Source organism: Cataglyphis hispanica, chromosome 7 (genome assembly GCF_021464435.1).
Source record: "Cataglyphis hispanica isolate Lineage 1 chromosome 7, ULB_Chis1_1.0, whole genome shotgun sequence".
NCBI lineage: Eukaryota > Metazoa > Arthropoda > Insecta > Hymenoptera > Formicidae > Cataglyphis > Cataglyphis hispanica.
The window spans coordinates 3,482,388-3,495,679 of record NC_065960.1 but is presented as its reverse complement, the minus strand read 5'-3'; the positions used below and the strand labels follow the sequence as shown (position 1 = coordinate 3,495,679).

At 42.9% G+C, this 13,292-nt stretch overlaps 1 protein-coding gene across 5 annotated transcripts in view; it reads left to right on the top strand.

The window, feature by feature from the left end:
- The window catches only part of LOC126850731 (protein dachsous), a 289,588-nt gene that overhangs the window by 247,417 nt on the left and 28,879 nt on the right, over positions 1-13,292 (top strand). For all 5 annotated transcript variants that reach the window (XM_050593981.1, XM_050593983.1, XM_050593984.1 and 2 more), the window contains 2 exons: positions 11,462-11,625; positions 11,963-12,367. In XM_050593981.1, the coding sequence (XP_050449938.1) occupies positions 11,462-11,625; positions 11,963-12,367 (569 nt within the window). The remainder of the gene's footprint in view (positions 1-11,461; positions 11,626-11,962; positions 12,368-13,292) is intronic.

Sequence of the window (13,292 nt, the reverse complement as noted above, 5' to 3'; positions counted from 1 at the left end):
TAATCATATTGATTTCGTTTGAAAGAGAATTTAATTCTCAATTTTTGTTTCGATCTTTTAATTCTACAATTTTTGTTTCGATCTTTTATATTATTAAAAAATGTATACTTTCCTTGATATTTGTAAAATATATTTATAAAAATATATAAACTAACGCGCAATTTCAAAGGTTTTTAGACGTTAATTTTTTAAGGAAACATTTTTCGACCCATGTTTATAAAAAACTTAAAAAACTTTTTGTTCAGAATTAAATTTTCTATAAAATCTCAAAATCTAGCTAGAACAGGGCCCATCCTGTATATTGACAAGCGGTAAACAAACATACTGTGAGAAATGATCGATGAAATAAATATATATGAGCTTGTTTATTAAATTTAATTATTCGAAATAATATGACGTGTATGAGCGATAAAGATTGTAGTCAATTTATCGCAAATTTCATGACAAAGATCATCTCAAGGCCTCAAATAATTATCAGTCCGTATCAAAACTTGCTCAAAGCGTCTTCGCGCTTCTTTCTTCTCTAAAATTTATTTTATCATTGTTCGCCACATTGTTGCTGTCGAGAGGTATAATGGTAAGATTGCTGCAGCGGCTATTGTTACTCGGGTCGCGATTCAGAGATACTCGGCCGAGCTGGGGGAATCTCGGGAAAAGCGTCTTAAAGCGTATTCCACCGCGGAGGTCGTTCGCAGATCAGTGGAATTCGCAGATGCTCGCAAGATACATCGCGCGGCGCAAGTACGCTTCGCTATCTCGGCCGTAAGAGCATTCACGTTGCGCGCGTACACGGAAGATGCACATGCACGTACACATCCCCTTACACATCGTCACTTCACCGCAATCGTTTTCAACTATAGGCACACGGAGTAAAAAGAAGCAGCGAGCAGAAATCTTGACCGTGCGCGCATTCGCGCTGCAACCGATTATAGCTTTCCGATCCGGCGATCGCGAGGTTCTTGCCTTTCCCTGGTATTCGTGCGTTGTTCGATTTAAACATTGTAGTGTGCGTGGCATCGCGCTAATCGACCCGAGAATGCGGATAAAAAGACGCTCCATCCATGAGGGATTTTATTAAAATTTACCTTCGGTATTCTAATTACGCGTAATGCATTATTATACATACATATCGAGAATAGCCTGTCAGAACCGAGGAAATGGCAGAGTTGAGTTTTTTAATATTCATAAGAATTATCTTTTGCTTGTTTAAGTGCAATTTAATTCATCAGTAAGACTAGTACAAAAAACTGACTGATCGATATTCCTTTCTTTTGGTTGTCATGAAAAGGCTTATCAAGATCATTCGTAGTAAGCCTCAGGAATTATTTGCAATGTAGATCCTTTGAAGGTTCTCTCTTTTACAACAACTGTTGTAAATTCACAGATGATTCATGGACGTGATATTAACACACATGATGCAACAATATAAAAAGAAGTAAATGTTAAAAATTTCTTTTATTTATATCTGTCTAAAAAAAAATTGATTTAATTCATGTTTAATAACTTCGAATACCTCGTTATTAGGATAATCGCGGGCTTCTTCATTTGTCTTATAGTGTACGTGATTAAAGGGACTCTTACTAGTCGCGGAACACTGTAGATACATCGATAGCAATGCTTAGTACAAGAGAGAGAAAGAGAGAGATATAGAGACTGAAAAGAGATAGAGGGGACTCTTGCCTCTTTTACCCCCCGTCTTTTACTCCGCATCTTGTATGATGCGCCTCTTATCTCGCGCCTCGTTATCGCCGTTTACCATCGCATGGAGCGGCAAGCGGAGATTTCTCTGTGTACATGTAGCCACGCATATATACATATATATGTATACCTTTTTCCCGCTCTTTCTCGGATCCTTCGGCGATTCGATCCCTCGAGCGGCTTCACTTCGTCTGGAATTTCGTCGGGCCGGCTTGGGGAGAATTACTATGGTGTAATCCTAGATGAGATTGTGTCCCGACACAGAAAAGAAACGAAGGGGGAAACAGGAAGGCACGATAGAAGCGCACATGTTCTATGAACGCTGATTTTACCGCTCGGGTTTTAGCTAGCAGCGCGCTCCAATCGTAATTCTATCTCGTTGGATCACGTACCATCTTGACTTACCTCAAGTCGAATCTGATTTATTTTAAGTTCATTGTAAGTACTTTAATCACTTTAATAATACCATTTTAATTGCACACTCGCGATATGGATCTCATTATCTTTAGCATAATCAATATGCAATATTGAGAATTTCAATATGTAAAAAAATCTGAATTCTATTTCTGTACTATTTTCGGGAACATTTTTACTTATCGCTTCTTCAATCTCGAAAATGTCTTGCGATTTTTATTTCGGCGAAAGCGAGCAACGCCATTATTTTAATATGCGTCATGCATCGGAGACATCCCGCGTTATAAAGAAGAGATGCGACAATGGTAGATGTACTGCGGTAACTGATGCACAGTTTCATTTTAATTTATTTTTCCATCGCTGGAAGCTGGGCAGTCTTATTGTCGCCGTCCATTGTCTTGTCCCTCTCGGTTTCTGAACTCTCTACCGTCTTTCCTCTCCGGTTCTCCGTCCGTCTTCGCTGGACATACATTCTGCACCATTTAGCGGTGTCTTCACTCCAAGATATCTTATGTGTATACAAAGTTTTATTCGTTTGTTTAGCAGTCCTGCAACGCTCGGGTTAGGTTTCTTGCGCTATTGTGTACGTAGTGCACTTGTGTACCGTAGTCACGTTGGTCCAATCCTTTCATTACGCATGTTTTAAGCTTTCTTCGCCGGTGTAGAAATACTTTATCTCGTGTAAATTTCTTTCGAAAGTTTACGCCGACTCGCAACAAATTATTGTTACAGAAACAAGTTATAGAAATATTCAAATAATAAATAAATTTGTGTAGATGTATCTTTATTCGTACAACACGTTACAATGTCGTTAAAATAATCTCGAGAAGAACAAAAATACATCCGTAAGCAGATATGTAAATATATTTCACCGCGGGAGACAAATCCGGGCGGCATTGTCAAACAAAAAAATAGATATCTGCAAGACGGATACGTTCGAGCTGACGACCGATAGATCGAAAAGTGTCAATAGCTCGTGTCTCTCGATAATTCATGTTCCGCGATCATTCGAGACGTACGATTCGAAAGTTAGAGAGCCGGCCCGGTTTACGTGTCGTGGAGATTGAGCATTTTAAATTTCTTGCCAGTTTTCAATTACAAGCTCGCCGTGTATAAAAAGCGGTTGTCCTCCCATTAACGAATATCATTCCGGTCCGAGGATCGCGGCGCGCGACCTCGGATGTTAAACGTTTCGCGGTCCCCGTGCGCTCGCTACGGGACGTCGATATAGCCGTAAACGGGCGCACCGACGTTCGAAACGCGAGAGCCGAACCGGGTCGGGGACGGATCGGGTGGTTTGACGTAAGAACGTGCGCGAGAGCACAGGAAGAAAGAGGGACGAGCGGGACCCCCGTCAACGACAACATACCGCCGCCACGGTATCGCTTCTTCATCGCATTCGTCGCGTCGTTCGACGCTACCACGACCCGCGCGGCTAATCATCATTATTTAAGTACCAGATCGTTTTTCGCTATGTGACGGCGGCGAGTGTCGTGGCGAGCCCCACGGAGGAGAACGTATCGATCCTCTCGGCGAGTATCCCGATATGATCGTGTCGAGATTTCGCCGCACTTCGCTTTATTATGATATATCGTATCAAATTTCTTGTTTACTTTCTCGACACATGATCTTTTATTAACAGTAAAAATTCGTTCTTACAAGGTATCTCTGTCCGCTAAATTTCATCACGTATTTATATACAATTCCGTTGAAAATTCGCATGTTTAAACTCCGACTTTTATAGCGTTCATCGCGGAACTGTTCTGGAGCACTGTTACGACCGCGATATCAGGAGATGCTTTTAGATGAGAGACCGCCAGGCGATAATTATAGTCACCGACGAACGATTCGATAGCTATTACGTGCCCGCAACCGAGTTTCTAAACATATTTTCGAGATTTGATTACGCGCCGTTTCCTAATTAACGAGAAGAGATCATTGGATCTCTTCTCAATGCGATCTTCTTTTTCCTCGCTCAATGCGGCGCCTGAACTCCACGGATCATTTCCGCACGACCATGCCTATCTCGATCGTCGGCCATAAGCGGAATCCTACCGGTCCAATTAAAAAATCCACGCATTTATGCAAACGGTCGGTCTTTTATTGGAAGATCCCGGACCTGACATCGGGCATTCCACGATCTCCGCCGGAATAATCGATTGTCGCGATTCGAAACTGCGCAAAATAGGAGGAGACACGCAACAAGTACCCCGTTACAAACGTAATAGATTGCAATTATTCTCGTGGTCTTTTTTCTTATTCCATTATATTAGCAGGGATGGATAATTTAGCAAGCTATTATTAGTCGTAAAAAAAATTTGATAAGCGGAGATCGCAGTTGCATTTGCATATTCCACTATTTATAATTTTATCGCTATAAAAAAATGCAATTTATTGTAACATACTTCAATATTTAATATTTCTTTAATGTTATATATACGAAATATTTACATATATGTATATATCGTTTTATTTGATAATAACAAAAAAGTAGCTTGTATTGATATCCGCATTTAGAACGAAATAACTCGTAATTCGGCCGTAATTCGAACTTCTTGTGGTGATCGTAAACGGTCGTCGTCGTTTTCTACGACGGCACCGCCCCTGAGAAGATGACGGGCTTCCTTCGGGCGACCTCAAGTGGGACGGGGGCACCGTTACGAGCTAATTAGCAAAATAAGAGAAACGCTCTCCACGCGAGTGTCACGGCGTCGTGTCGCGCCGACCGCGTAGGCAAGCGATCTCGTGCTGCGAGACCTTATACGATCTGATCATCGATCTGTGATTTATCGCGCTCGGAACTCGGCTCGTGGAAAAGAAAAACCCAAAGTCGTTCTTGCGTGATGCGTTTCGATATATACGGTGCGACTTGCGAGAGTGGCGAATAATTAATACTGCGTGTATTTTGCGATAAATATAGTTTGACTGGCGTGCGGATTGCGGTTCTTCTCCTTTTTTTTTTTTTTCTACGAGCGAAGGGGAGTGCCAAGGGGCGAAACGGAAGCGATCGTCCAGATGAAGCAATTCTAATCGATTCGCGAGGAGAAGTTTTGCCTTCAACGAGATATTATCTGCTGTTGCCTCTTGTTTGACGACTTCTAGAAGCGTGCAGACGTAGACATGTACAATGCTACGAATGCAGTGGCTTTCGTACATTTAATTATATATATGAGAACAGCAACTGGCGGTCTATTAATGATTAAAGATCAATATTTTGTCTCTTCATCTAATGTATATAACGTTATTAGGACGATCAGCTGATCTCGTTCAGACTATTTTAGCAAGATTAAAAGATGCTTTTAGGGAGAAAAAGTTCTCTTAAAATTTGTGAAATATTTTTAAAATTTGGCAAACATCTCGTATGTACGACGGACAAAAACTTGAAGTGTCTTTAACAAAACGTTAATAGCGCGTTATTAAATTCCCTATAAAGAAGCGACGCGGAAGATCTCGTCAAGACCCACCCGAGGGCAAGTCAATTCGCTGTGTGACGCACAAACACAGAAAAACTCCATTACACACAAGAGGATAATCTTGTCTAGAGTTTAGCGTCGTGATAGTTGGAAGTACAGACATCTTGATTTCAATGCAACCGACTCGGCCACCGATCCCAATTACTTTTTACTCGGGCTTCTTGCGCGACACGCGCGCACGCGTTTGCTCGGATAGATTGCACACAGTCGTGCGAATATCGACGTAGTGAATGATCACCGGCTCGCCAGCGGCGGTTACAACGACCCTGCGCCAGGAGACTTTCAGTCAAATGAGATTGCACGCCAAGACTAGACGAGAAGCTCGCGTATCTCGCGCTCGCGATACGGTTATTCATGAATGCGTCTGTCGATTAATCAAGAGAGCGCGTAATTGCGAACACGCGTCAAACGTCGCTCGGAAACCTGACGACCGTGACATTGGCATGTCTTTTTCTTTCTCGTTTGGAAGGAGATACCCAGCAGGGAGCGAGCGCGAATTCTATCGTTTAAAAGTTTACCATGTCATTAAAAGAGACCGAATGCTAATGAAAAACTGGTACTGTTTAATGACGAGCAATTTGTGCCTTATATTATATTACTCTATAAAAGACTCAGCGACACCCGTGTGTACATAAATTGGAATACGCCTATCAATGAGACAAGTAATGAAGAAGGATAATTAATGCATCGCATTTCTGTGACTATGCTAGAACCGCGTCACACTTGTACATATGTTCTATTAAAAAAAAAAAAAAAGTATAATGATTTATGAAACTATTTGACACGAGAAACGTCGGTCAACCTAACGGAAGATCATTTGCATACTTTGTTTTTCAGACCGCGTTTTAGATAATTAACGTCTCCGTTGCACGATTTATGTGCCCGCTGTGAGATAAAACTCGTAATTGAGTTTGAAAATACACATTACGGAATGCAATTTTCTATTAACGTGTAATATTATCATATGTCTGTCGCGCACACCAATGAGCGATTTTCCTGCGACAGGACGACTTCATTTCGATATATCCTCTCGGCATCAATTAGAAGCTCCGCTTCGATTTCTCATTGCCGGTACAACTGCCCACACGACACGCATACACACGTGCACGCGTATCAGAGTAGCAAATGCAGCCTCGAGAGAATTATCGAAGAGAAATAAATAGGATCCTGCTACTACGACTGCAGGGCTATCCTCAGTCTTCGTCATCGTATCGTCGTCGTTCGTCGTAGTCGTCGTTGTCGTCGTCGTCGTCGTCGTCGTGCACGTGAGAACGACCCGGATGAAAACAGGATGGATCAGCAGCTATTAAACAGAGATGGAGTGAAAGAGGGACTTGGAAACGGGAACGGAGACGAACAGGGAACCGGAGTCAAGGAACTAGAAATGAATTCCATTTGCGCGATTGAGAGGGGAGGACCGTGAAGCGGAATAGAGCGGAATAAGAGAGGACAGAGCAAAAAGGGCTGGCAAGACGTCGGCCGCGTGGAACACGGGAGGGTTACCTCATCTCGTGGAAAGCAAAGAGAAGAGAGTGAAGGAGAAATTCGCAGGAAGCACAAGAGGGACGGCGAATAATAAAAAGCACTTAGAGAAAATTATAAGTTATACGCTTATGCGCCGTAAATTTACTCGCATTGTTCAGAATTGAATGAGAATGGGGGAATCACGAATGCGATACGGGATTATATCTCGACTGTGTTTTTTGCGTTGTCATTACCTAAGAACCGCGCTTTGCGAAGCATCGTGCAAGAATGTTAGAAGTGCATTTGATCGTGGCAATATGCATGCCAGAATATGCTGAGTGACTACTATTGATTCCTACCTACGCTATACGAGACTACTTATTGATGCAGAAGAAAGGAAAAGCTTGCAATAATGTTTACTCACATAGCGCAAACATATACATGATATTCTCCTCTTGTGCTTTTTTTAATATCTAAACATTCAGAATTTTTGTTTTAATATGGAATTCGCTTCATTGCAAATTTTCACATATAATTCGCGAATCTCGCAAGTCGTTATGAGAGATTTCTCATAGAAATCGGACGGAACGTCTCGGATCGTGCCATTCGTGCCGAGAACGCATAAGGGCGAGAATCAGTAATGAGTACGTTACGGGTTTCTTCCCTGCCTCGGCTTCGCCGGCAAAAACTCGCTCTCGATTCGATTCACGGTGCCGGAGAACGTGAAGGAGACGAGTAGGAGAAGATGGAGGGGATCCAGCGCTGGACCGGCGATCTCCGCAAATTAATCAAATACGCGAACGATTTGTCTTCGTTACACCCACGTGGGCAGCACCCCGGAGGGACGCGTGTGTAAGCGGGGTGACGAAGTCTTCGCGAATCGGCATCGACGGGAGAAAAACGTAACCGTGCGACACGTGCACCTTGCGCCGATGATTATTTGAAATAAAAATCATACTTTATGAGAGATGTCTCTACGGCGGGAGATTTATGTAGAGTTTTGAATTGCAAAAAGATTGTTTTTGCTTTAAATAAATTCTTTACATTATTACAAAATACATCCCTGTAGCGAATAAAAATTCATTTAATATTTATGTTAAAATTACATAAAGTGTGTATATAAAAGCTTCAATATACACATTATATTTTAAATTTTTTATAACTTATTATGAATATTGGTTGCGTGAGAATAATATTTTGTTCAACACTTCTTTATTTTATAACAAACTATAATAATATTTGAGTATTTCTTTTTAATCTTCCAATAGAGGGTAAAAATTGAAATTACGATGTGCGATATTCTCACGAAGAACGAGCGATTTAATGCGCGCTTTATAATTTTATTATCCTTTAAGATTTATTACCAAATGCGTTGCCTCGCGTATCTTAATGGCTAACTTTCTCGCCACGGCGGCTTACGGAGGAAGGGAGACAGATTTGTCCGGCGTGTCACATACCCTTCCGAAGTCGCGCGTCGAAATCCTTTTGCACGGGCAAGATACTCGAGCGGTATCTCGGCGTATCGGGATGCGGAGTAAATCGTAATTATATACGGGGAGTAGTACAGGATCGGCGGACCCACCTCTCGCGGCGAGAGTCCGTGGAAAAAGATCACGCGGACGTTTAATAACACGGATACCCGAATGCTGATGGGTAGAGGTATCGCCGGGGATATAAAACGTGTACGTCTTCCAGACCAGTCTCGCGGTACCAACGCATATACGCGTAATTACACGCGCGCCGCGCGTATACGTTCACGCAACCGCAGTGTTTCATCCTTCGCAGATATACATTTTACATATGAGTTGATTCATGTGTGTGAGCACATCTCAGATACATACACGCTTATCCTGCACGCATATACACATACTCATACACAGGGTGTCTGACCGGGAACAGCCTTTCAAATGCCAAAAAAATAAACTAAGGATGATGAGGATTGTATCAATGTCTCTCGACATGTGCTAAGTGCTGCAGTTATTTAGCATTGAGAATTGAAGGATTTTGCTTTAATTCTCTATCAAAATGAGATGTGCACCAAAATATGCGCACCATTGACCGAAGCATTCACGCTATACACGCGTGTATATATATATATATATATATATATATATATGTGTGTGTGTGTGTGTGTGTGTGTGTGTATGGATGCACATCTTCCACACTATCGCGTGCATCGATGCGAAAGGAGAAACGGAGGAAAAGGACGAACGAGTTGGATCGAGTATAAATAGCGGTCCATAAATTATGCCATCCACGTACGCGACCGAGTACCATCCTTAAGGCACTGGTCGAAGGCACGGGTCGATGTCACCCGATGTCACCGACGACAACATAGAAGACACAGGCGTCGACGACGACGCAGATGTTACGGAATACCGTGAAAATGGAAATATTCACGGCTATCTCTCTTCAACTCATCGAGACGACAATATAGTCGTTTTACCTGGTTTTTCCCGTTGCATGCAACGGTAAAAAAAAACTTGATCGGGATCGACCGCGGAGACTATCGCGCGCGTCGCGGTAGATTCGCGAGATTTGTCGAAACGCATCTAGGAAGGATATGTCCCGGATGAGTAGTAGCACTCCCGTTTTGGTCCACACCGCTCGCTCGATTGATCGATCCATCCATCGATTGATCTGGGCAATTATCGGTACGCGTGCTGTGCGTGTTTTATCTGAGTGAGATTGTTTATAATTGGATGTGGCCTCACGATGACGTCCTTTCGTGACACGACGCCGGATAATGTTGAAAATTCATGCATTCGTAATGAACCGTTGTAGTTAAAATAGGATCTCAAACATCATTAATAAAAACGCTTAATTGCTGATTGCGAAAAGTAAAGCGAAGAGACATTTTTTCATCAATTTCATTAAGATTCTTTTTTTTATACATCGAAATGAAAGGCCGCGCGTGTATACTAACGACCCGCCTTTAACTCAATACTGACAAACTAATGATTTAGAGCTCTTTCCTATAATAAGCCATCCAATTATACATCATCATCTATCAAACAGCAAATCGGGGACACGTCGCGTCGGCACGATACGTTAGATCTAAAGAGATTTCGACGTATCGTAAGCCGCGCAACGTGGCGATAATTCCAATTCAGTTTGCCGCAACGTAGGATCCTTACGGTTCTTGGCGTACGAGGACGTGGGCGTGCGGACGGCCAACGGCCAACGGCACTCGTTATGCGAGATACACGCATGTAAGCGGCTCGGCGCTCACGAATCGTTCATCACGGAATTGCATCTGCCAGCGGTAATGACCGGCCAATTTGGCTATTAATTGATTCCGAGGCAGATCGGCACCGGGCGGTCGACTCGTGCGAGGAGGTCGAGCGAGGTCGACGTCGTGGAATCGATAAACCAACATCATTCATTCGTCGATTGCACGTGCCCCGTTCGTTTGCTATTCGGCGCATGAAACTCGTATCATCCAAACGGATGCGATTGTACCGATACAAATGCATTTCACGCTCGTGTGTGTGTGTGCGTGTGTGTGACTGTACTCGGCGAAGATCTTGCTGTAAGATCATGCCACCGATCAGACACGATCCTTCGTGCGAGCAACGCTCTCCGATCGTAACCGTGACGAATGAGATCTCAGCAATGCGCGACAGCTCTCGCTTGAAAAGATCTGCTTAGCAGCGAACCTCGACTAGCCTTCTTTTACGGTGGACTCAATGCCGCCGGAGTTTTATCGGTGAAGAGAATAAATTCGTTCACCGCTGAAGTTAACCAGAGAAACGAGAATAGCGAGACGTTCCGTGACTTCGCCTCTAATTTGGCGAGTTGAAATAGCACGAAGCAACTGACCATTATATTATTACTTAGATTGATGTATATTCAAGATCTTACCGGCGTTCTTCTGCAATATACATCTTGTTTGTTTGAAAATTCTTCAAGTTGCCTTATAAATATTTTAACAATTGTTTCATAAATTGTTACGGTTGTCAAAGATAACGTTGGTATTGTAAAAGCAAATTGATTCGACATCTTTATACAAGATCGATAGATTAGAGAGAAACAGACTTCAATTAATCCATCTCTCAATTCAACCGCATAAATGACATAAATATATCGCGATTTAATAGCAATTCATGTCCATCAACACGTCCGACAAATCCGGAGCCATTACAAAAACTAAGTTGCGATAATGCAAATGCTCATGCAAATGCAATCGGAGACCAAACTACTTTTTGATACTCGCGCGTCATAATTTATCGAGATTATTCTGTTATAACTTTTAATTAGCTTGCATTGAAGGCGAGAAGGACGACGAGACTTATTATGAATAAATTAACACAAAATGTGTTTCTCTTCTTTCGTTTAAAGCAATTTTACTTATATCTGATTCACATGTATATCTGTATACATTATTTAAATTATGTACTCTGCATTTCCAGGCGAACGACCAAGCAGGTTTTATCTGGTAAGAGAGGAAGCTGATCTCTCGTTGGATCCCAACACGGGGATGCTGAGGATTCGACAGCCGCTCGATCGGGAATCACGTGACAAATATGTTCTCAGCATCGAGGCACGTAATGGCGGCTCCGTTGGATATTGCCAGGTAAAATTGCACAGATAATCATCGTCTCGATATTAACTCGCTATAATCATAACCGTTTATTCGTTTTCTCAGTATTTATCCTAAATACGCATGTAATAACGTCAACCGTGCGAAAAATTTGCTACGATTTTTGCGTTTCTATCAAATATTATTATACATATATTCGATATTCGGCGCAACACGTATTTGTTAGCATCGCACTTGAAAGATATGATTAATTCATCGTTACTGATCTTATATTAGTGAGGCACGGAGATGCTTTTCACTTATTTAGTAAAGAAAATTTGTTGCCGAATTACTCTCATTCATACAAAATTGTTTGTCTTTCTATTTACAGATGGAATTGATCGTGGAGGATGTAAACGACAATACGCCGTCGTTTCGCACGACTAGCGTTCGCATCTCGGTGCCGGAATCTCATCCTCTTCATATACCCTTGTACGTGGCGCATGCTACCGATCCGGATACCACGCCATCGCTGCCGATACGCTATGTCCTCGGTCAAAACAGCAACGACCTCTTTGAGATAGACGCGCGCACCGGCGAACTCTATTTGGCGAGACGATTGGATTACGAGATCCAGCAGAGGCACGGTCTCCTGATAAGGGCCCTGGACGGCGCTGGGCTCTCGGCTAACCTCAGCTTGAGCGTCGAGGTGCAGGACGTGAATGACAACCCCCCAGTGTTCGAAAGGAACGAGTATCATGTGGAGGTTCCCGAAGGCGCCAGGCTCGATTCCCAGGTGAGAAAAATCTTCATTACACGCCCGTCACGCAAGCATTTGTTTGTCGAGAGGATGCGGTAGGGTTCTTCGAAAAAGAAAGCGGATGTAGGAGAGACAGAGAGATTTAAAACGTTGCACATGCGTATATGTTAGAGAAAGAGAGCAGAAGAAGAAGAAACTTTGGATCGGTCGGGAGAGATGGTAGAAGTTAACAACCTCTCTTCGGCCTTTCTTTCGCTCTTCATCGGCATCTCTTCGCGCCAAAGAGTTCCCTTTTTTCCCTTGTAGCCGGCTTCTTTTTGCTCTCGCGCGTTTTGTATTCGTCTTTGAGATGCGTAATTTTATCCGGGACAACCAGGAAGAACGCGCTCGTGAACCTTTGCTCCCTTTCGTATCGCGAGGTATACGCCGCGCTACCAGTCGTTCTTTTCCTTCCGGATAGCTTCTCGTAAAAGAGAAAAGCAGAAGGAGAAGGAAGAAGAAGATGTTGACTTGCGAAGTTCACCTTGTAGGCAAAGGGAGAATTAACCTCTTCCATCGACTAGGAGGGATTTAACTGAATGTTGCGCCGCGCAGATATTAGACGATGTTACTCTACAAAGTTACTTGACGGACAAGTTCCAGCCGATAGATGGATAGGGAAGAATGCATGATAATCTGATATCCAAACGCATGCACGCGGCATGCTGCCGGTCGATATCGATTGCGAGTTCTGCGAGCGTCTGAGATTGATAGGTAACAGTCGAGAGGCCCCCGCAGGAGCGCATTACACGGTCGATCATTTCACGAGCCAGTTCCAGCGATTACCCGAACACGAGATAGAAGATTTATCACATCACGTACGGTTATGCCGAAAATAGCATTTCGGTTGGAAAACTTGAATTTTTGCGTTATGATTTTGCGCGAATTTGTTTGATACTAGAGATTTACATTTAGATCCGAA